Source organism: Notechis scutatus, chromosome 3 (assembly GCF_049901735.1).
Source record: "Notechis scutatus isolate UNSWTSFEM ecotype Mainland chromosome 3, rNotScu1.2, whole genome shotgun sequence".
Lineage (NCBI taxonomy): Eukaryota > Metazoa > Chordata > Lepidosauria > Squamata > Elapidae > Notechis > Notechis scutatus.
In genome coordinates this window covers 57,702,964-57,726,147 of record NC_142011.1, presented here as the reverse complement: position 1 = coordinate 57,726,147, position 23,184 = coordinate 57,702,964, and the positions used below count along the sequence as shown (strand labels likewise).

Below are 23,184 nucleotides of genomic sequence, written 5' to 3'. Positions count from 1 at the left end.
TACTACGTTGTCACAGCTTAAAAGCTGCATTGTGGCAGTAATTCATTAGAATTATCTTTCTTTCCCCCTTTGATACTTAGAGGGAAATATTTAAATTGGGGAACAACAAAAATTCCATTTGCTTTCCCCAGCTGTTTATAAAAAAATACTACCAAGAACTTGTGTTAAATGTAAAGTACCACCTAACAAAAATCCTGCATACCTCATTAAGTATGATCTGGCTCTAGCAAGTGTTATCAATTTCTCTACAGCCATAAGTTGTTACCAAGACAAGACAGCACAAGGCAAAATGTGTGTATGTGTTATCTCCTGCTCCAAAGTGCTATTGCTCCAGCTGTTTTCAATGTGGACCACTCTTGTCTTCTGATAAAGTAGCAGCTTTTAGTAAAATCTGCAGTAAGATACACCACTCTATTTCTAGCAGTTTAGCTGCAATTATCTATTTTTTTCCACTTTTTTCTTGAATTCCATGCCATCTCTTAAATTCATGTTGTATTTATTTCCCCTCCATTTTTCTTTCTACTTCAGCCTTTCTCCAACTTTTCACCACTCAAAGCTCAATACAATACTCAAACTGTGGAAAACTATACATACTTGCCCAAAATAAAAGTCAGTATTACTAGCTTGCTGCAGAATGTTGTGTTCCTGCAAAGGCATTTCAATATGCATTTCCATTATTAAAATGTGCATATATACCAGATTACCCTATGATAATCTTTTCAATTCTTAGAACTATTCAGATAACACATATCATCACTACTAGCAATGTATTAGTGCATGATACAGTCTCAAAAGACTTTACATACGTTTGCCATATTTTTCTTTCTTTAGAGGAATGTGTTTTTAAAAATGGCTTATCTGTGTGAACATCTTGTACACAGCTTAAAAGGGCTCTTGCACTAGCATTATTCTATGTCACTTAATGAGCAATCTAGTCTTTTAAGCATTTCTATGCTGAAGATTTCAATGCAATCTACATTATACGAAGAACTCACAAGAAATAAGCTTAAATATCTCTGTATGTGGCCCTGCCTAACTGCAAGAAGAAGGGACAACATTGTGCATTGCTCTGAACCCCTCTTTTGGTTTGTCACTACTCTTTGTAGAGCAAAATGATCTGTCTCATGTTACTCATTCCCAGTGGAAATGAAGGTTAAAATAATCTAATTCTATTCTGGAGAAAGGGCATAACGAGTAAGTCTTTTGAAAAATAACACATCCCAGGGGGAAAGAAAAGGGCAGCGTTTTGATACTATAGAGAATTTAACACAAGGATAAGATTTGCTATCATCCCTCTAAAGCCTCAGAAACTACACTGAGGATCTAGAAATGAAACATAAAATCATCTTTTAGAGCCAATATACCAAAATGGATTTTTATCTTTCTACAGATATGGAATTCCTATAAAGGCTAAAAAAAACAACCCTAAAAGGATATGAAAGAAACCCTTTGATTTTCAGCTATGAGAGTGTCAGCTTTAAAAGCTGTGTAGTTTCAACTGGAAAAAAAAATCTATGCCCGAGTTTTGGACAGTGATAAGCTGCAAGGCAGCTTCTGTAATGTTGCATCTTTGACCATCAAATATGTACATGGACAATTAATACTTACTTCTCTATGTCACTGTTCTTGCAAGTCTTTTGCGCAGGCTCTTGTTTACTACCCTCCCCGTTACTTGTTGATGGCATTTCTATAAAGAGAGGGAAGAACTCAATCAATGAATAAAGTTTATTCAAATACACATTCAAACCACAGCATGAGTAAAGCCTCTCTTCTAAAAATTTAAACACCTCGTAAAAAAAACCAAGAATGCTAATCACATGATTAATAATGAAGCTGAGTGCTAATTTTAAATCTCCTCAATTCCAGAATGATACAAGCTAGTAATCTTCAGAAGCCTTGGACTACCAGTCTTTGCTATTAACCATAATGGCTGCTGTTGAAGAAAACTGAAAAATATCTGGAGACCACAGTCTTAATTCTTCTTCTATTCCTCTTCTTTTTTAAAAAGTTTAATATGGAACATTTTTTTTCTATCAGGATACCCGACTGGACTAGCTTAAAAAAATCAAATTTGTCCAGATTACTTTCTACTAACATTTTTTTCAGCTATGTACAAATTAGAATTTCAGAATGATTATACTGTATATGTATACCGCTGGAAGTCAACATCGGAGAAAGAAAACTGGGTTTTGATTATTACTTTCTCCATTTAGATTGCAAGCATTTTGTTCATATAGAAGTATTGAATGTGTTTAAAAATTAACATTGTTTTGGATTCCATAGTTTACACTATTAAATAGGCATACTTAATTCTAAAAGATTGTGTTAAAAACCTGTAATCTACTTTTCAGAAGAGCAATCATTCCCAAGCAGCGAACAGAAATCACAATAAGATGCATTTAAACAGGCAAGTAAAATAAAAGCAGGATAACCAGCCAATTTTTTTAAAAAAAGCATTGAATAGGTAAAAACAGCATATTCAATATCAGATAAAGATATTTGAATATGCTGTTTTTACCTATTCAATATCTTTATCTGATGTTGAATATGCTGAAGGCAGAATATGAATGATAAATATCCCTTCAAGCTGATTCCATGATTTTACTTAAGATTTGGTTGTTCTAATGCATTTATTATGATGTCCAAAAATGGATTAAGAACTTTGAATTATACTATATACAAAGGAAAATTGAATCTCATCATAAATGTGATCTCCCAAAAATGCACTCTAAAATTTTCCTCTTTAGTCTCTATGCACCTACTAGGCCAATAAGCAGCCTGCTACATCTTATACTCACCATCACTTGCCCATTTAGAGAATTCTGGTGTTATTCGGGTACTAGGAGTGCCACCACTGGAAGAAGCAAGACAGCAATGAAATATTTGTTACCAAAAAAAAAAAAGATCTCAACTATAAAATCTAGGATTTATCATGTTTTAGGATTTTAGAATTGGCAAGTGCTTTACATTCTAATTATACTTACATGTTGACCAAACAGTTATGTCCATTTAACAGTTTAAATATTTAGTGTAAATTTTCTATGGCTGTGTTATTGCTTCTTGGCAGAGTTGGAACTTGACTACTGACAGTTTAATCTTCTGTAGATACTGAAACATGATTTTTCATTTCTTAATATAGTTTAGACACTCTTATTTTCTTAACTAATACTAGTAGCTTATTTTTGTGTATCAGGGAATTCCCCAATTTTGGAAGAAACGGAAATTGCTCCATCCCATTCCAGGCCTATCAGTTCAAATTCATTCCTTTCTTATTATGTCTCTTAGATCTACCTTAGTTTAACATAGCATATTAACTGTAATTTGTGAAACTATAGATAGTTCTTGACTTATGATTCTTTAATGATAGTTCAAAGACATAATGGTCTCAGAAAAAGTGACATAACCTATTCTCAAAGTTATGATAATCTTACCACCCCCAACATTGTCATTTGATCACAATTTGGGCATTTGGGGAAAATGGCTCACATTTATGATGTTTTGGGGTCAGTTGATTGTGATTTGTGACCTTCCCAGCCAGTTTCTGACAAGCAAGTCAATTGAGGAAGCTGGATTTGCTTAATGACTGCATGATTTATTTAATGACCATGGTAAAATTGATAATAAAATCATAACTTGCTTTATGATTGCACCAACTTATGACAGAAAGTTAGGTTCCGACTGTGGTCGTAAGTTGAGTTGTTGTAAATATTGGAAGCTGTAAACCTTTAAAACACACACACACACACACACACAGAGTGAGAAAATAATATAAGAGAATGGAGGGATTTTCCTTAAGATCATTGATGATTACTAAGTAGTAGACTCACTTATATAAATTAAGATAACTAACAAAGTAGTTTCGTACACTTTGATAGCAGTATTTCTATGCTTTATAAAAGAGGAAACAAATGAAACAGAATGATAAGTAAAGTACTTGTAGTATAACATATTCCAATCAATGCATATTATCACCTGGGTGAAGGGAGGCTACTCTGTGCTGGTAGCATCTATGCACCAACATCTGAACTGATTTCATATTGGGAGCAATTTGAGGCACTATATTTGATCTAAGTAATTTGACATCACAAATCTCTTCCCTCCCACTTTCTTATTTATGAAGTGCTACTTTGAAAAGTTCCAAGGCATGTTAAGCTTCAATAGTATGCAGGGTTTTTCTAATGATTCCTGAAAATTAAACTTTTACCTCCATGAAGTGAGAAACTGATCATTTTTACTCTACAATATTTTCTATTTCTTAATGGCTGAAGTTCAGTATCACTGTTTCTTAATGTTTAGTTTATGTAATCAATTTTATAGTTTTTAAATTATTGCATCACATATCTTGGGCTGCAGGGATGAAACATGCTATGTCTGACAAAGCACCTCAACTCCACTAAGGATCGGCTGAAAATTATTAAATAGAAAACTGAATCTTACCAACATACTCTGTTAATTATAAATTTGTTAATGGTTATAGATCATGAACTGTAGGTTAGAGGCCTTGGTTTAGCTTATACTTTAAGTACCAGTCGCTATACATCTGAATTATTAGAAATAAGCAAACTTACTGTCTAATCACTTGTATTTAGCTTTCTGCCAAGGGGATACTAAATAAACTGTAAGATTCTCTATCCTTTTCAGACTGCAGTAAAAATATTCAAATGGATGAAATCTGATTAGTTCTAATGTATTCTTGCCTGAAATCTTGTAAGATTTTATATAAGAACTGACAGATTTTCCAAGTTTCACCCATTTTTAATGTTTTAAAACATTCTGAAGAATCAATGTGAGCTATGTAGAGTTGTGAAGTGGTTTAATATAATATCAAAATCAAGATTACTTGCTGTTGTTCTCCACCCATTGAAACATTTAAAGTTTGGACACATACAAGTTTAAAACATCATCATCATCATCATCGAACCAAGGTAGGTATTACAATTTAAAAGTACTGCTAAATTAATACGGATTGTCCAGTTTAGTTGATTCCAATGACAGGAGAATGCCAAGTGACAGCAACTGATAGCATACACCAACATATGCATTGCCAATAATAAGACTTGTTAGAAGAATTTTTTGACATACTACATATGAACTGGACCATCAACTGTGTACGTAGCATAAAATTCCTTTCATTAAATAATTTTTGTTTGCCATTCTTTCTTAATATAATATAGTAGACTATTGTTTCATGTTTTGGGGATGTAAATTATTTTGAAATCCAAGGGCTTACAATGTGCCTAAATAAATACATAGATGGCAAAGGCAAGAAACATTTTTGAACAAATGCAAACCCCACCCCCAGCATTTATATATCCCAAACTAATTTAGAAGTAAATAAATTTGCATCACTGCAATCTTTCTTCACTAACTGCCAATTAGAAGTCTTGGCCAGATTGGAAAGTATTTTTATTGAAATAGCATTTGCTTTTTGACTGTATATATAGAAATATATACAGTCAAATCTTATGATTTTAAAGTATGGAGCAGAAAACAAAGGAAGATCTACATAGGCTTTGATATTGTAAAAGCTAAATCTCTTCTTTTTTCATGCTAATCTAAATAAAATGAAGAGTATTTAAATTCTGTTCATTCAATGGGACAAATCCTTGAACATTTCATTTGTCTTATTGGCCTTGTTTTCATTTAGCGCTAAGCCACTTCATTTTTGATTTAGTGTAAAATGTAAACCTATCCTAAGGATTGTTTAAAAAACAAAACAAAACTACAGTTAAACTCCATTATAATCCTGGCTTGTTTTAACTGTTAACCCGTTAAGACTAATAGCTTGTTCCTGAATTGTCTTTTGTGTGTCATTCAAACTATAGGTAATAGAAAGAGAAATCAGGTGAAACTAACTAGGAATAACCATGAAGTTGTAAGCAAGAAAATCCTGACTTGGTGCTATTTACAAATACAACTACAAAATACAACAACCAGGTTGCCATGTACCCAGATCATGAGCACATGACTGGAACAGCTCCAAGGACTGGTTATAACCACTATTCATTCAGCACTGCTGTAAATTCAAATGGTTGCTGAAAGAATAACTGTAGGTCAAGGATTAACTGTGTACCAATCTATTGAACTTTCTAATAGAAACACTGAGAAGCTTTACTCAGAACTGAATGTTCCAAATAACAGAATAACAAGGAAGGTTTTCTCAGTCAAGCTTAGTCAAATTTGCCACTTATTGTAACTACGTGTTTGTTTAGCATGTGCCTGTATTCTCCTTATCTTGGTTTTGGATTGTATTAAGAACTAAAAAAGTATTGGCTTTGAATGTATTCTCACCAATTCTCAGCACAACAAAGCAAATTCTTCTGGGTTCTAACACTGCATTTTTAAAGGAAGCCTACTTACTTTAGGACTGCACCTCGGAGTGCCTCTCTCTCTTTGGCTTCACCTGGTTCTTCCCCAGTGCATGGAATGATATCTGCTTCAGTGTATCTAAGAATGAAGTGTTAAGGAGAATGCAGCCTAATACTAATTTTAATATTTGTGGACTTCTCTTCAGTGTTTATTTTAGGTCATCTTAGAGATCAACCAAGTACCTTTTGTAATATGAGATGTGCAATTATAATCCACATATTTATTCTTAGATTTAATATCCCACCCTTCCTCTAAAGTACATAATATTTCCTCTTGCAATATTTCTCTACAACAGCAATCCTGTGAAACAAATTGTGCTGAGAGACTGCTTGAAGTCACTCAATGAGTTGACAAAGCTATGGGTGGACTTGATTCTATGGGATCTCTCTGTTCTTTACCTAACTACCAATTATACCACACTTGAGCCAATGTATTTATGAGGTATCAAAAGTAATGAATTTGGGAATAGTATCTTTCCCCCCGCCCAAAAGGAACAGCAAGTGAATGCCACTGGTGCTACTAGGGAACTATTTGAAAATAAGATTTATCAACATGTAAAAATTTTGTTTCTGAACTCTTCTCTAATAGAGCTATAATCTTGGAACTTCTAGAAACAGAGGTACTGCAAAGACAAAGCCACCTAGGAGTTTAACATCTCTAGAAAATGATACTGTGGTTTTCCATATTCCAATGTGTCATCACCATCCACATCAAGGTCAGCATCACTGTCTGGACTCTCCTTGCCACTGCACATGACAAACCCAGATCCTAGAGAAAAAGAAAATGTGTAGATAACATCATTTAAGGATATAACTAACAAAGAAATATAAATTCTTTATAATTTTTTTAAAAAGCAATGATTATTTTACATTTTGACACAAAAAGGAATTTAGAGAGCATTTCATTGTTCTCTTGATATTCAGATTAATTTTGAGCTGGGGGGATAGATATCTGTGAGGGATGACATTTGTCAGAAATAAACTGAACTGGGAACTGCAGTGCATAACAGCAGAAAAAGTATATTCAAGCCAAAAGCAAGCAGTCTATGATTTATGAGAACTATTGTGACAAGCAGGAGAAAGTAAATGTAGAGAACTTGAAATGAAAAACATTGTTCTATGCAGAAGAAATCCTAGTATTCCAATGCTGATATGAAAAAAGAGTTTCAATACATGTTTGATTGGACACACACACACAACTTCTGTGTAAAACTGAATGTTGACTTTTCTTCATAAATTGTATTTATTTGTACCCTGCCTTAATCTGAACTACTTGCCACTTGCCCCATCTCACCACCAGATTAGATGATATGTTTTAATCAATCCAAAGTAAAGGGAATATAATATGCAAGTTCAGTACGCATAGACAAAATTTGTTGAATGTTGAAATATATGGTAAATGAAAATATGATATGGGGAATGACAAATTTAGGAGCTAATTTAAAAAAATCTATCCAGCAAAATTTGTTCAGCCTTCTAGATGTGGTGATAAAACACACACACATGATCTGCATTCACTACCAAACCTATGAGATCCCCCCACCCCACCCCTGTGTATGTGAATTGTTTAGGGTGCTCTTTATTAAAACATTTACAAAAAGCTGAATTGACCCTGCGTGGCAATAGGGAGAAAAATCTGTCAGGAACCATTGGCCCAGTGAACCAAATTGTTTACACATATTGACTATATTTCACAAGATTGTATAGCTGATGTGCCCATCTTATACAATTTAGGTACTGTTTTATATTTACAAGTTTGGAAGCCAAATTTTATTTGTCCTGTACAGCTACAAGTTTACAAAGGTAAAAGTAAAATATTTGTCTTGTGTTTCCTGAAACAGCGTGCTATACTTATTAAATAATGTATAATACTGCACAAAGTAGCCTTAATTTAATGACTAGTTGCCATCGAACAGAATGCATATCTTCTGAATCGCCTGCCTGGCAAATCTTTCTGTCTTCTGTTCATAAAAATAGTTCAGGGATCTGTAAGAAGACAGTTACTAGGACTTACTAAACACCATTGCTTATCATTTGCAACTCACAGCTGAAGCCATTGAAATGGATTATTAATAAGCTGCAAGCACTTTGGACAATGATAGTGCACTTTCTCAAATATTGGGTGGCAGACTTATACATGCCTACAGACAAGTACCCAACCTGAAGCAGATTCAATCTCACAAGCAACAGGAAGCTCTCCAAGTGACAAGAAAATATGTATGGCTTATAGCAAGAACTGCTGCATGGATGTCAGTATGCTATATCTCCACTGGTTTCCTACCAACTCTTAATGTAGCTAACAAAATGGACAGATTCACAAACTCTCATAAGTCTTCCTAAAAATTTCTAGGAAGCAAAACAGAAAATCTTGCTTTTTGAGTTCCATTTACTTTTTACTGTTTCAAAGTTGACTAAAGTGACCATACAAATAAAAACAGAAGGGTTTAGGTTTGTCTGAAAAGTCAATGGAAAACTACTATAGCCAAGAAAATTGTATGGTATGCCCTTGAAGGCATTAGGAGTTAAACTTAACTAAAGGGGATGTTATCTTCATCTTTAGCCATGAGAAATTTTAGATTCAGCATCAAATCCAACATTATTTTCCTACAAACCAACAAGTTTAAATTTAAGCTGAAGTGAGCCAGTTTGTTACAGTGATGAAGATGCTAGCCTAGAAACCAGCTATAGGATTCCTTTAGACATGATAATTGGCTGGCAACTTTTGGTCAGATACTACCTCAGACCAACTTACTTGACAGGGTTATTGTTGTGAGGAAAATAGGAGGTAGGAGTATTAGTTATGTTCACCACTTTCAGTTATATATAAAACACAGAATTAAAAAATATTTTAAAAAATTTAAAGTATGGAAAACAGACATTATTTTTATAAGAAAAAACAATAATATGTACTCAAATTGGCTTTCTAATTACTTCAAGTTTACACATTCCATATCCAAGATTCAAAAACTTTCCGAAGACAAAATCTTCATAGAAGTCAAATATCTGAGGGCATTAGTATCCAAATGGTCCAATTCCATTTCATTTTTCCACCCTCACTGCCAAACTTCTAACATGTTTGAACAAAGTAGGTAATACAGTGTTTTTTCTCCACAGCAATGGATATTTAGTCACCTTATTTTTTAAATGATGCTTTTATTTGTGGTGCCCCATCTACAGTCCCCTTTAGGGGGGATGGGTGGCTATATTTGATAAATAAATATAACCAAACAATTGCTATTAGAGCTTATCAATGAACTTAACCATGACATTTTTCAAATCACATTTTCTAATTTTGAATAATCAGAATAAAACTCTTCATACTATACCATCTTAGGTAATCACTCCAAATAGAAATAATGGGAGCACACAGCATAAATACAGGGCCACCACCCCACCTTAAAAAACTAATATGACCAAACAGCAGCTTAAGCAAGCTCAAAGCTAAAACAGAAACAAGATAATAATTAAAGTTTTCTTGTAAATTGTCCTTTTTATTACTTTATAATATAAAATACAAAAACATATAATAGAAAAAATAGGGGAGGGAAAAAGGGAAGGGAAGAATATAAAGAAAAGGGGAAAAGCAGTTGACTTCCAACTCCCTTTGATGCAGTTAGAATAAGATAGTAACATCAAACCTCAACTTTTTACTTTTACATAATAGTATAAACTAGCCATTTATATTATCAACAAATTTATCTAATCGGTAAAACCTAAAATTGGTTTCATTTTTTTCCACCTCAAGCACAAAATCCAGAAAATTATTATTAAAGTTTTAATTTCAAATGACTGTTTAGGGTGCCTAAGAATTATAATGATAGGGGTAATAATTTTAATATAATTTTAACTTTTGTTATGTTGTTTTGTTTAATGATTGGGTTGTAAACTGCCATGAGTTCTTGGAACTGTAGGGGCACAGAAACATAAATGTAACTGCCAATACTCTATTCTAGATAATAACTCCTATGTAATTTACACAAGAAAAACATGTTTACTACTTTATGTTTCCAGTTTACAAGATTTTACCTGTATACAGCTCATCCTTGCTAATAAAACCAATCCAATGAACTAAAGAACCTTATTCTCTGTCATCTTTAATCCAAAATGCCTCTTTCAAGGTCCAAGCAAACGAGTATGAATACTCAGGCCAGATTCTGGAGCTATTAAACCAAGAAAAACAAAATGACCACTGTTTCTGATCTCCATTGTTCTTGTAGTCAGTTGCTCGACAAGCAATTCCAGCACCAGTATTGAGTGGCACTTCTATAAACCCTGTGACAGTTTGGGAGACAAACTCTCCCTCATCAGTCAGAACATACAAATCAGGATCACTTACTCTGAGAGCACAGCTGCCCTCCAGCACTGTGCTCACAGCTCTGCTCAGTCTGATTTTGAAGCAGCTGACCCTGGCACCAAAAAAATGAGTTAATACCAAACATTTCAGGAGTTCAAAACAATAAAATATTCCTGCTGATATATAAAAGCAAGTTCTTTACAAAAAGGAGGCCTATTTATTTATTAATTTTCTATGCCGCCCACAAAGTGATTCTGTTGCACACAACTTATGGGGCAATTTTGAACTGCACATTAGAAACTCTTCTTTAAACCCCATTAAAATGATTCTTTTCTCATTTATAAATATTTCTTTTTTTCTGCTATCTCCTTGCTCATCTATTATGTATGAACAGGCAAGCTACAAAGTATGACTCAAGTGTTATTAAAGCTTGGAAATAGTGATCAGAAGACACTGACCTATTCTCTGCTCTAAAGGCTACTCAAGAATTGGAGAGTGTCCATGAGATTTATAAGCTAGGGGAATCAATAGTTTTATGATATCTGTTATTATGAGTATGCTGGGCTTAAAGATATATTAATCACGAACAAAGATAACCAGAGCAATCAGTCTCTTACAGCAATCTTTTTCTTCTCAAAAAAGGGAAATTTTTTAAACTACTATTACTGTTTACAAGTTAAGCTGTTAGTTTTTTTCATTTACTTCAGCCAGCATGAACCTAATTACAAGATGTGGTTAAAGAGACTCAAATAATGTTCCAGGAAGTAAATCTCCATATTTGTGCAACTTTCCCCCTTAAATGAATTGCATATTTACCTGTAGTAAAAGCTTCATTTAAAAAGTGGACTCTCCATTCAATGCTCTCACAAAATCCCGTACTTTTTATTGGAACAGTACCTGTATCTATACTACATTCATATGTAGATGGTAGCATCATAAAATAAAAGAAATAATGCATCTTGCATAGTTGGGTTTACAGAACAAACAGCATATGGATAATACTTCATTGTGGAGAGCAAACAACACAAATAATGCCAATGAAAAAAGCTATTTCTTTTGCAATCAGTCACAAGAGAAAAGACAGAAAGGTGAAGGTACCAATTGCAGCCTTAGTTGGGTTGATTATTTGTGCCCAGCAACTCATAATCTAATTTTAAAACTGAATAAAATTAAAGCACCTAATTATTTTCTTAGCTAACACATTTATAAACAAAAGTGACAAATCTCCTATTTGTCCAACTGACAACATCAAAAAACAACTGCTGGTTAATATGTCCTGTATGTAGCATATATTAGCTTCAGACAGACACCATCTGGACTACTAGGGGTCAACCATTTACTCTCCAGCTATTCCAGAGCTGCTCAATCTGATTTTTTATATTGAATTTGTTCCTAATATTTACTTGTGTTTAGTAGTTATCATTTGTGGATACTGTTGCTAATTGTCACTCACAGGTAACTTTTTAAAATGCAAAAATGTGTAAGTAAAGAATACATAAAGTCATGCCTGCCACAAGAATTGTCCAATGCTGATTGAAGAATTAAGTTTATAGTATATATTTTCAACTGTCACTTTCCCAGGCAGCATAAGGGACATTAAGCAGTTCTTTCTTTAGCAATAACTCCACCTGATTTTACTTTTTAACTGCATAGCTTGAAAGATTTCAACAATCAATTTGGAGGAAGAGTGTTTTGCTAAAACTTTTTGCCCTTTAAACACCAGATTTTGTTAATTGTTTTGCTAGAAGTTTGTAACAGCCACTTGAGGAACACCAATTTTCTCAGTATCTTTAATATTTACTATACCATTACAGCAGGGGAAAAAAACACTGACCATAAAATAAAACATGTCTAATTAAAGTTTGCCCAGTTGTATAACTTGACAATTGTTAAGATATTTGGCTACTTGATATGTGAGTATAGTCAGAATAAAGAACAAATATATCAGTAACAAACATAAAATTTATCAGTATGACTCTGAAATGTAGAAATGATTGGGGAGATCACATGTCCTAGGACATTGTAAAAAGGATCTCATATGAGGACATGAACAAGAGTTTCTACCTGTGTGGGTAAGAGCGAAGTCTAAGGAATTCCATAAAATCTTCTTGTCAGAGTGTTGAAGGGAGGTCACTAAAGCGGGCTCTGGAAAAGGCCCATCAACATTTGCTTAGAATTAGATTGTATAGATACCCCACAGTAGTGGGTTTGGGGATATCTAACATTGGTTTACAGAATTCAGAAACATTTTGCAATCAACGTCCCTGATTCTTTTATTTACGACTGGTTTGGCTTTCTCCATGTTCATTGGCCTAAATATTCAGAAGAGAAACCAAGTCTGCAAAGGCCAAACATGATTCTGAGTCCTGAAATTAAAAACGTGGTCCAAGCCTGGACCTCAATAGTTGGCATGTTTGCTTCATGCCTGAAGACTACATTAAGGGTACATTTTGGGGTAGTCCCAAGGAAATTCGACTGAATGGCTTAAGTTTGCATATGGGTATTTTCTTCATCCAAATTGTCAATCTTCTAGTTCCTGTGAGAAACATACTCTCCCCTCTTATTCTAAGAAAAATAAAAATGAACAAAATTGCTCTACTGCTGCTGGGACTCACACCCATTTCCTAGGCACAATATCCTGCAATGATCTCTGTGATATTTCAGCAGCTGAAGAAACAAACTAAAACAGGTGCATGTGTTAATATGGATGCAGTTTAGGGGAAAAAAGCAAAGGGAAAATAATTTCTAATCAGGTTTGAAATAAATGCTGTATATAAATGATCAGGTAAGCAAGAGTTACATTAGACACATTGATGGCACTGCTGAAAATCAACCTGATCAGAGAGAGACAGGAAAGTCCACTTTTTCCTAACTGAAAGCAACCGCTAGACTGGGTCTAAACATTTAAAAGAAAAAGTAGGTATGTCCTCAATACTGGACAGTTCCTTTAAGCTAAATCTCAGAGCTTTGGTAACAGGAAGGCATAAGGCTCTTTGGTGCTTCCATCCTACTTTGGATCCATCTGAAAAGAGAATCCCATATCCAAACTGCAATGGCAATTCTTCTAGTCCTGTCCCAACCTAACATTTACCCACAGACACTCAAACATTTCTGTGCTTGTTCTGGAACAGACTATCATCCTAAAGGAAATTTGCAAGCAAACACTACTGATGAAATTTCCATGAAGGTGTCTCATTCTTCCCATGAGGAAAAAATGGGGAAAAAAAGGGAAAGGTGGAATTAGAGTAATCTTGAATTACTAAAGAGGGTCACATCACTGGATCAATAAGCAACACTGACAGAGATCAGGTTGCATTGCAATTCTGCCAATAATAGAGAGGATAGAAAAGCTGAGAGGAGGATTTTTCTAAAGCAGCAGAGCATGAAACAGAAAGCTTGGTAAGCAATCCAAAGCAGTGTCTTGCTTTACAGACACCAATGGTAGCACTAGGCTTTGCTTGTGAAACAATGCATTCAAAGTTGCTTGAAAGACTATGGTTCTTCATTTCATAAAACAAGCTTTTATACTCATTGTAAATTAAATGTCATCAAAGTCCTGAAGATGAAAGAAAACTAGTAATTAATCAACTAATTAAGCAACTGACTATAAAGACTAAGGCCACCCATTAGCCATCTGGAGTAATACTTCCTGTTTTTGAGTCAGCAGCATATATCGCTGATTTCGTTACCTGTTATGCTAGAATAAAAAAAGGATTTTTTTTTCACTTCCCAAGGAAGAAATGGCAGTGAGTTGAGATAAACTCTGCAGTACAAGTAAAGGAAACAAGTGACTAAATACATGAAGCCAGAAAATAGGGGCAGCTCACTGTCTTGCCAGTTTCAAACTGAAATTAGTTACAGATGCAGTCACGGTGTCTTGTGTAAACGCTATCGATTGGAAAGCTGACAGTCTTAGGAGCTTCAATGCTAAGACAATCAATTTGGCAACAGTGTCACCTGCCACTTTGCTGAATAGTTGACAATGCAATTATCCAGTGTGGAGGCAAGGAGTTGGCGTGTGTCAAATGCAATTAATCACCTTCTGGGCACTATTCAATAATGCATTTCACCGCCTGGTGCAAGAGACGACATGCGAAGACAAGTAGCAGTTTCAAGTCATTGAGGAACCACATTTCTTTCTTTTTGGGGAAACAGAATACAAAAAAAAAAAAAAAGAATACTGTCCGAGAATAACAACTGCATTTAAAAATGTTATTAAAATAGTCTCAATCAATATTTTTGCAGATGTGGTTGAAAGGCAACTTCAAAACCCAGGAGAGAGGCTGTGTTTAGGGCAGATGGCTAGAGAGAAAAATAACTGAATTAGAATCTGCAACCTTCATATTGAAAATAGGAGTGTGTGCATACACAATTATTGCAAGAATGCTGCAAATGCCAAATGTAGTTAAACATCTCTTGCCAGTTTAGCAACAAATAAAATATACTGTACATTCAAAGTGGATTAACTCCGTTTCTAGCATGAAATGGTTCAAAAGCTATTCCTCTACCTCTCTTTTTCCCTGCTAAAATAAGAATAGGAAGGGATCACAGAGGTTCAACCTCCTGCTCCTATTTTCATTACTATTTGATTGAATTTGATAACATATGAATTATTATGAAAGTGTCTGAATCCAAAGTTGGCAACAATATCAGCTTTTAACAATTTTTTTTTAACAATTTCAGCTTTTAGTGCTAAATGTTTTGAAGTAGAAAGGGAATATTTATTATTACCCAAGAACAGATCAATCTCAATCCACCCTTCTGTAAACAGTGACATTTAAAAAAAGTACAAAACTTCCCCAAGTAAAACAAAAATGATTTTTTGCAGAGTGCAAAATTAAAATATCAGGAAAAAGATTCCCCCCCCCCCCAACTTTGTACATGCAGGGAACTATGATATGGAAAACCAATGAACTGGTAAAGGAATAAATGGTATATTCTTTGCCTGGCTCTGAATATTTCTGTGAGGGTGATATGCAGTTTCTGTCTACATTTTCAATGTAAGTCAATATATTTTATTGGAATACTGAATATGCTTAGAGTAAAATTTTGCTTTTTATACTTATCTGCTACTTTAAAAACTAGAAATGTATGTTAAATTATTCTGTTAAATTTCTAGTTCATAAAATTATCACATAGGGAATTTTAACTCAAATCCCTAGATGATGTAAAATATTCTGGTTAACCCTAAACAAATAATTGAATCTTCATCTATTCTACCTCACAAAGGTTTCATAACAATAAAATGCCACACTTAACTTTAATGAAAAGGTATCTTTTTATGGATGTATAGAATCTGCAAATAAGTTCAAAACCTCGCCTACCTGAAGACTATGCTGATTATATAAAGGCTGACTATAAGACATTTTCTTCACTTTCTGAAGGTACTTTTCTCACTTTTTCTATTTGTTAGGAAAAACACAGAAGAGTAATAAGCACAATGAACCCTAAAAATATTTGCCAAGAAAGGCAACATAAGGCCTCATTATACGATTGAAGAGTTGCACCACTGTACTCAATGGAAAACAAATGTTTTCTTCCTAAAAGCGAAATGTTTTCAAGGAAAAAACCAAGAAAGTCCAGTTGCCTTTTGAAAAGCACCTTTGGGACAACCATGATCTGGATGATTGAGAATCTCCATAGACATTTGTTCTTGTCCTAGCTGACAGAATAACAGGTTTGCATTACAATTTAATATGAACATTTAAGACCATGCCCAGGCTGTTTTTCTTATGAGATCTTATTATATAATGCATGAATCAGTAGCCTTTTCAATTCTACGAAAGAAAGTAAATTGTCATTGGATTTTGCCTTGGGCAACAGTGATATTTGGAGAATGATACCTGTGAAAGCCAGCATCCTGCAAGTAGTGGTGATCTCATAGAATTTTGTTTATTTTCAAGATTACTTTTCAGGGATTCAGGCACAGTGGACATCATATCATCAATGAACACTGTATTCTATAGACCTTTGAAAATAATATTTATATTTGTACCCATAAATATATATAATAAACTTATTTTATGATTCTTAAGATTAGGCTTCAAAAGTTACAGAAGAGCATAATTGTAAGGAAATGCTACTGGTCTTAAATTTTTCCTAAGGCAAAGTAAATTTTAGTTATATTTATATTTCCATCTTCTGGATTATTTATTCTGCTTCCTGTGCAATTAAGGAATTATCATCTTGATTTCTTCAAAAAGGTGTTTTATTTATTCAAAAGTCACTTGTGCAATATTGTGGGAAATTAACATATTTTATTCATTAATGCTTATAAAAATTCCTGCCTTTAAATTCTGTTTCAAGTATAATATTAATTATACAAAATGTACATAGCTAAGTATTTCAATTCAATTTATTGCCTATATAGACAAACAGTTTCTTGGTGCATGATTTTTTCCCCTTATTTTTCTTGAAAATATACAAAAAAATTAAAATACAATCCACACAATTCACCTCAATGCACCACAAAGTAGATAGGTAAAATGATGTAGAACATAGTTGCAAGGTATCTGAACCCTAAATAGCTCTTAACACTGTAAACAAGATTAGTCATTCTGAGGTATGTAACTAATTCAACATATATTATATGCTAAGGTGAATATTTAGGTTTACATATAATTTTAACAAGATAAATACACAATCACACATTAGAATGATTTCTGAGAGGATAAAATTGAACTTGACAGGGTTTTTATATTTATTCTCTCAGATACATGATAGGAAAAAAACAACAACAATCAAGTACTGTATAAGCGTATTTGTACATCATGAGGATTACAAGAATCTATAAAGGCTGAAAATTACAACATTTGTTTTAAGTGGGTTTTTATGCTAGATTTTCAGCTGTAAGCTTTAAAAATGCAAATAATTAAAAAACCAATTGTAGACAAAAATAAGCATTGAACTTGAGGAATAATCCCTCAGGTAAGAAATCTTTTAACTTGAAAGAAAAGTAATTAAGGAATTATGAAGCTATCTTAAGTTACTCTGCTGACATTCTTTTAACCTCATTTCCTATTGTCAAATTGAAAGTAGGTCAATTGAGAATTATGAATATCAAGAATTAATTACAGATGTTTTGAAAAAATCTGTACATGTTAAGAGATTCCTTTTATTTCCTTAGTGGTCACCTGAAATGTCCTTATAACTTGCAGGAATATCAATGGCCAGCATTCTTTGATGTGATCATAAATAGCAATACAACTTTAAAAAATCCAACTATAGGTAGTAGTCAAATTGTAATTGTGAGTCCTTATTCTGAATTGTTAAGTCATGACAGTCTTTAAGCGAGTCACTGCACATGATTTTATGATCTTTTTTGTTGTTAAGCGACTGCTGTGGTTGTTAAGGGAACCCATTGTTCACAATGGGGCATTTTTGCCAGAAACCAGAAATAAACACTGATTTTCTGCAAAAACATTGTAAATAGCAGTCCTGTGACCACGAGATTGTGCAAATGACTGTAAATGCCATAACTTAGAATCTGAGTGCTAAATAACTTTTTTGAGGTTTGTTGTAACTTTGAATGGTCACTAAGTAACCAGTCATAAATTAAGGACAACAGGTAACAAATTAATAGAATCAGAAATTAATAAAACCAGCCACAGGCCACAGGCCACATAGCTTTATATAGAACAGTCTGCAAAGCCGTTTTCCTTTCTTCTGAAGTGCCAGAGACGAAAAAATGATACCCTCACAAATTTGGCATAAATTATGATAAGGTATAGGAATGTATTATTTTTTATGCCTTTATCTTAGAACAAAGGTCTTCAAACTTCGCAACTTTAAGACTTGTGGACTTCAATTTCCAGAATTCTCCAACCAGCTATGCTGGCTGGAGAATTCTGGGAACTGAAGTCCACAAGTCTTAAAGTTGCCAAGTTTGGGGACCCCTGTCTTAGAAGAATGAGAAAGGACAGGAAAAATCTATTCTTATATCAGCAGGACAAAATCAGATTCTTACATTGAACTTGTCATGATGGTTTGTTTCCTGCATTACAGGAAGAGTGCTCTACCATTTCTAATACAATATTTACAAAGCTTCTAGTTCCTATTCACGTTCACAAGGAAAAATTGCTATAGTTGATGGCACTTAAGCATTTTATTTTGCAGCAAGCATACTGTCAGTGCCCACACCAAAAAACATTTCAATTAGCTGCAAACCATCAGTTGGATGACAGCCATCTGCTGGAAATGCCTGGCATTTATATTTTAATCAGTCTGATTCTCCAACAGTCATAACAAGTGCAGATGAAACCATGAAAAATTCTGCTGCAGAAAATTAGGGTTCTGTGCTGGTCTTTCACTTGGCAAATTAAGAAGAAGCCTGCTGATCAGATTATCAGTCCGCTGAGTTCAGCATCTAGGATCCAAGAAAAACTAGAGAAAAAGCATAATGGCAACCCTTTTCCTATCTATCGTACGTGGAATTTAGAGACATACTAGCTAATAGGCTTCCTGTAGGCTAGTACTCTTTCCTGCAAAGAAATATGGTATATCAAGAAAGGTAAGGCTTCTTTGTTAGCAGAGTTATCAGCACCTTCAAACTAACATGCAATGTTATGCTAGGTTGCTCAGAAAGGAAAGATCTTGCAGAGTTCATCTTAGCTTTCTGATAATCGGTCTTGTAAAACCTTATGCACTGCGTTAATGAATATTTCAAAGCAAGTGAAATTGTCAAGAATGCCAAGTGAACAGAAACTTGACCAGTTGTTGTCATACTTAAAGATTTAGTACGGGAATGGCACAGAAAGACAACTTAACTACATTTTCCAACCATTTCATATCTGGAGGGGGCAGCAATCTCAGCTCTATCAGACAGCAGATCTCAGAGCTTAAATGGGACGTTGCTGGCTTGCTTTTCCTGTCTGTATGTCTCCCTCTCTTTCTCTGAAGTTGCCTGGACAGCTTCCTCAAGCTGGCGTTATCACTCCCTCTAACCACTCTTGGCAGGCAATCTAATTCCCCCTGAAAAGGTCACCGCCATTTTAACTGGCTTTCAATCACATTAGGAGTGTGGTTGCTTGTGCCCACGGAGCTATGCCTGCAGCTCTCCTGGCTAAGGTGCAATCGATAAGCTGACATACCATTCACCCCCCCACCCTCCCAGCAGTAGATGGCTCTTCCCCTGTGCCATTCAGAAGTACCGCTCTGTCCCCATTTACTTACTTTGGCTAAAAGAATGACACAAGATGTTGTTTGACCAAAACTCTCATAAAAGGGATACTGACATATCCAGAGAGATAACCTTGTAGCCCTTGAATGAAACAGCTCAATTGTGACAACAAGAGAGGGTTGTTGGGGGATTAGATACACAGAAGGAGCCACATTCTGGGAACCAACCAGGCCCTTTCAAGACAGGTTGCTTGCCCCCCCCCCCCCAAAAAAAAACCATCTTCAAAACTGCTTCCAGCTCCCTTCCCTGCAATCATTACTGTTATCTCTCCTGCCTTCACCCTTTTTTCCTCACAGTTACCACCATCATGTTTCCTCCATCGATCCTCATGTAAGACACTGTTTTAAGTCTGCTTGCCTTTTGACTGCGCTAAGCCATTTAAGAGATGACAGCAACCTCTATCAGCACAAAGCCAATATGATTCTTTTCAGATAAAGCACTTTTGTCACCCGTTCTCCCTTCCACTCACTCTTTCAAGTAGTAGACATGTTAAAAAATGCTAAGCTTTCAAAGGAAAAAAACCATTTTTGAGCCTCACTCTATAATTCTTTAAAAGAATAACCTCACAGTGGAAACACTTAATGAAAATGAGCAGCTGTTCTTGAAAATTGCTGAGGAATTGCTATAAATATTAGGACTATAAATTAAGACAATAAAAACTCAGTGCCCTAATTCTGGAGCAAACACCATGTGGAACTTTAGATACAGACAACAGAAGATAACCTTCCACAAGACCTAGCAGATATAGAAGTCCAATAGGTACATTTGTTCCACTGACAGAGATCTCTACACAGAACTTTTGGAACATGATAAATTTGCATCCTTCATCAAAGGATAGTATTTGCTGCTCCAAACTGGAAGACAAGTGAATTTCACTTGCAAGAACAACAGCTGCCCTCTACACAACCTCAGGTATTTACCTAAGTATGTCTTTAGAAATGGTGGTAGACTTTAGAAGAAACCCTCCCATACTACCACCTCTTACAATATTAGACAACACATGTACCAAGCAAAATCGGATTGGGTATTCTAAAGATTAATTTGATTAATTTAGTCGGGAGATAGAAAGGCATCATACTCTGATTAGTGATTTCAGGAGAAATTTCTTTTTTTTTTATAAGGAATGAGACAAAGGTACAATAAAGAATGGACAAAAGATACAAATATAATGACTCAAATTAAGATGATTAATTAAGATAGAATTAAAAAGAGTGAAATATGGGGAGAAGTTAATATAGAAGATTTAGAATGGTAAATAAAATAAGTAATGATATGTAAGATGAGTATGAATACAGTTGAAGTCCATGAAGAAAGAAATACCTGGGTCCAAGTTACTTTCCAAAAGATCTTTTTTATGTTTTGTGTGTTGTGTATATATGTTTTTTTGGGGGGAGAATTAATGAAACCTTGCAGAAATATAGAATGAGAATAATGGTAACTAAGTCAGAAAGAAATAGATGAAATAATAATAATAAAATGGAATAAGAGTAAAGAGAAAGAAAGAGAAAATGGATAAGAGGTTTTTGTATGTTTATATGGAAATGGTTTAAAACAGAATTATAGTTTATCTGACTTGTTAAATTTATAATGGAAAAAGGTTTAAATATGTAATGGATAATGACTTGTGTGTTTTGAAAAAAATTAATAAAACTTGTTTAAAAAATATATATATATATATATTAGACAACACAGTGTCAACAGTAGAGACCTTCAAATTTCTAGTTTCTATTATATCACATGACCTAAAATGGACACCTAACATTAAAAACGTCATCAAAAAAGCACAACAAAGAATGTTCTTTCTACGCCAACTCAGAAAGCTCAAACTGCCCAAGGAGCTGCTGATACAGTTCTACAGAGGAATTATTGAGTCTGTCATCTGCACCTCTATAACTATCTGGTTCAGTTCTGCAACCCAACAGGACAGACACAGACTTCAGAGGATAATTAGGACTGCAGAAAAAACAATTACTACCCATCTGCCTTCCATTGAGGACCTGTATACTGCACGAGTCAAAAAAAGGGCTGTGAAAATAGTTACAGACCCCTCACATCCCGGACATAAACTGTTTCAACTCCTTCCCTCAAAATGACGATATAGAGCACTACACACCAGAACAACTAGACACAAGAACATTTTTTCCCAAACACCATCACTCTGCTAAACAAATAATTCCCTCAACACTGTCCAACTATTTACAAAGTCTGCATTACTATTACTATTAATCTTCTCATCGCTCCTTATCGCTCCTCCCCTCCCACTTGTGACTATATGACTGTAACTTTGTTGTTTGTATCCTTACGATCTATATTGACTGTTTCCTACTATGATTTGATTGCTTATTGTATTCTATAACTATTATTAAGTGTTGTACCTTATGATTCTTGACTTTTGATGAATATATCTTCTATGTATACTGAAAGCATTTGGACCAAGACAAATTCCTTGTGTGTCCAATCACACTTGGCCAATAAAGAATTCTATTCTATAAGTCTTTGTGTTTGTGTACATATGGTAAAACAATGATTATCATTTTTAAATCAGAAAAATGTAGCTCACTAACAGAATTTTAGGAAATATTGAGCTAAACAAAAATGGGGGAAAACCAAATTGTGAAAATAGTAAGATAGTATGATAAAGGAAATTCATAAACTGCATGAACTGATATTCAGTGAAATACAGGTTTCAGCTTTACAGACCATCCAGTTATACCGTAAGATTTATACAGATCACGGTTGATAAGTTTACATGTTTTGCTGAGCCATGGTTTGTTTTAATAATAAGGCACACATTTGGGTTTCTCATCATTCTAAGTGAACTCTAGTCATCAGCAAATCACAATTAAAATAAATTATAGCTTAACACGAAGTGTAAACTATACTTCTAAAAATGTCAGGCCCCCAAACCAGGGAAGACACGTAATTCTTCCAACCTCTGTTTTTTATTGATCCAGACAGAATCTTGCCAAACTGAAGCACTAAACTACCTGCATCTACTGGTACCATATACTTTGAAAACTATTAGAGAGGGGTTGTCTTCACCCTCTTCCACTAACACGAAGTATTTACACTGACATGCCCTTATTCTTCTGGAATGCATCTGCGCCCTCCTGGGAATCCAGCCTACTATAAACCACCAAAGAAAGATTTCAGGGGAAAAAATCAGGTTTAAATCAGTTAAGATATTAATGTTCATTTTAACAGTGGGATGTAAATGTAGGCTTTCACTCTTTAAAAGCTATTAAAGGTATCTAAGATAGAATACCTGGTTCAAGAGTTTTGCAAGTATATACACTGCTCAAAACAATAAAGGGATCACTTAAACAACACAATGTAACTCCAAG

General features: G+C 34.4%; 1 protein-coding gene across 4 annotated transcripts in view; it reads right to left on the bottom strand.

The window, feature by feature from the left end:
* Nucleotides 1-23,184, bottom strand: part of RNF220 (ring finger protein 220) — a 305,518-nt gene that overhangs the window by 30,522 nt on the left and 251,812 nt on the right. For 3 of the 4 annotated variants that reach the window (XM_026665743.2, XM_087960155.1, XM_026665744.2), the window contains 4 exons: nucleotides 7,041-7,137; nucleotides 6,361-6,447; nucleotides 2,799-2,854; nucleotides 1,609-1,687 (listed from right to left, as the gene is read on the bottom strand). In XM_026665743.2, the coding sequence (XP_026521528.1) occupies nucleotides 1,609-1,687; nucleotides 2,799-2,854; nucleotides 6,361-6,447; nucleotides 7,041-7,137 (319 nt within the window). Of the gene's footprint in view, nucleotides 1-1,608; nucleotides 1,688-2,798; nucleotides 2,855-6,360; nucleotides 6,448-7,040; nucleotides 7,138-10,704; nucleotides 10,793-17,825; nucleotides 17,840-23,184 lie in introns of all 4 variants that reach the window. The other variant, XM_087960156.1, reaches the window with a different exon arrangement.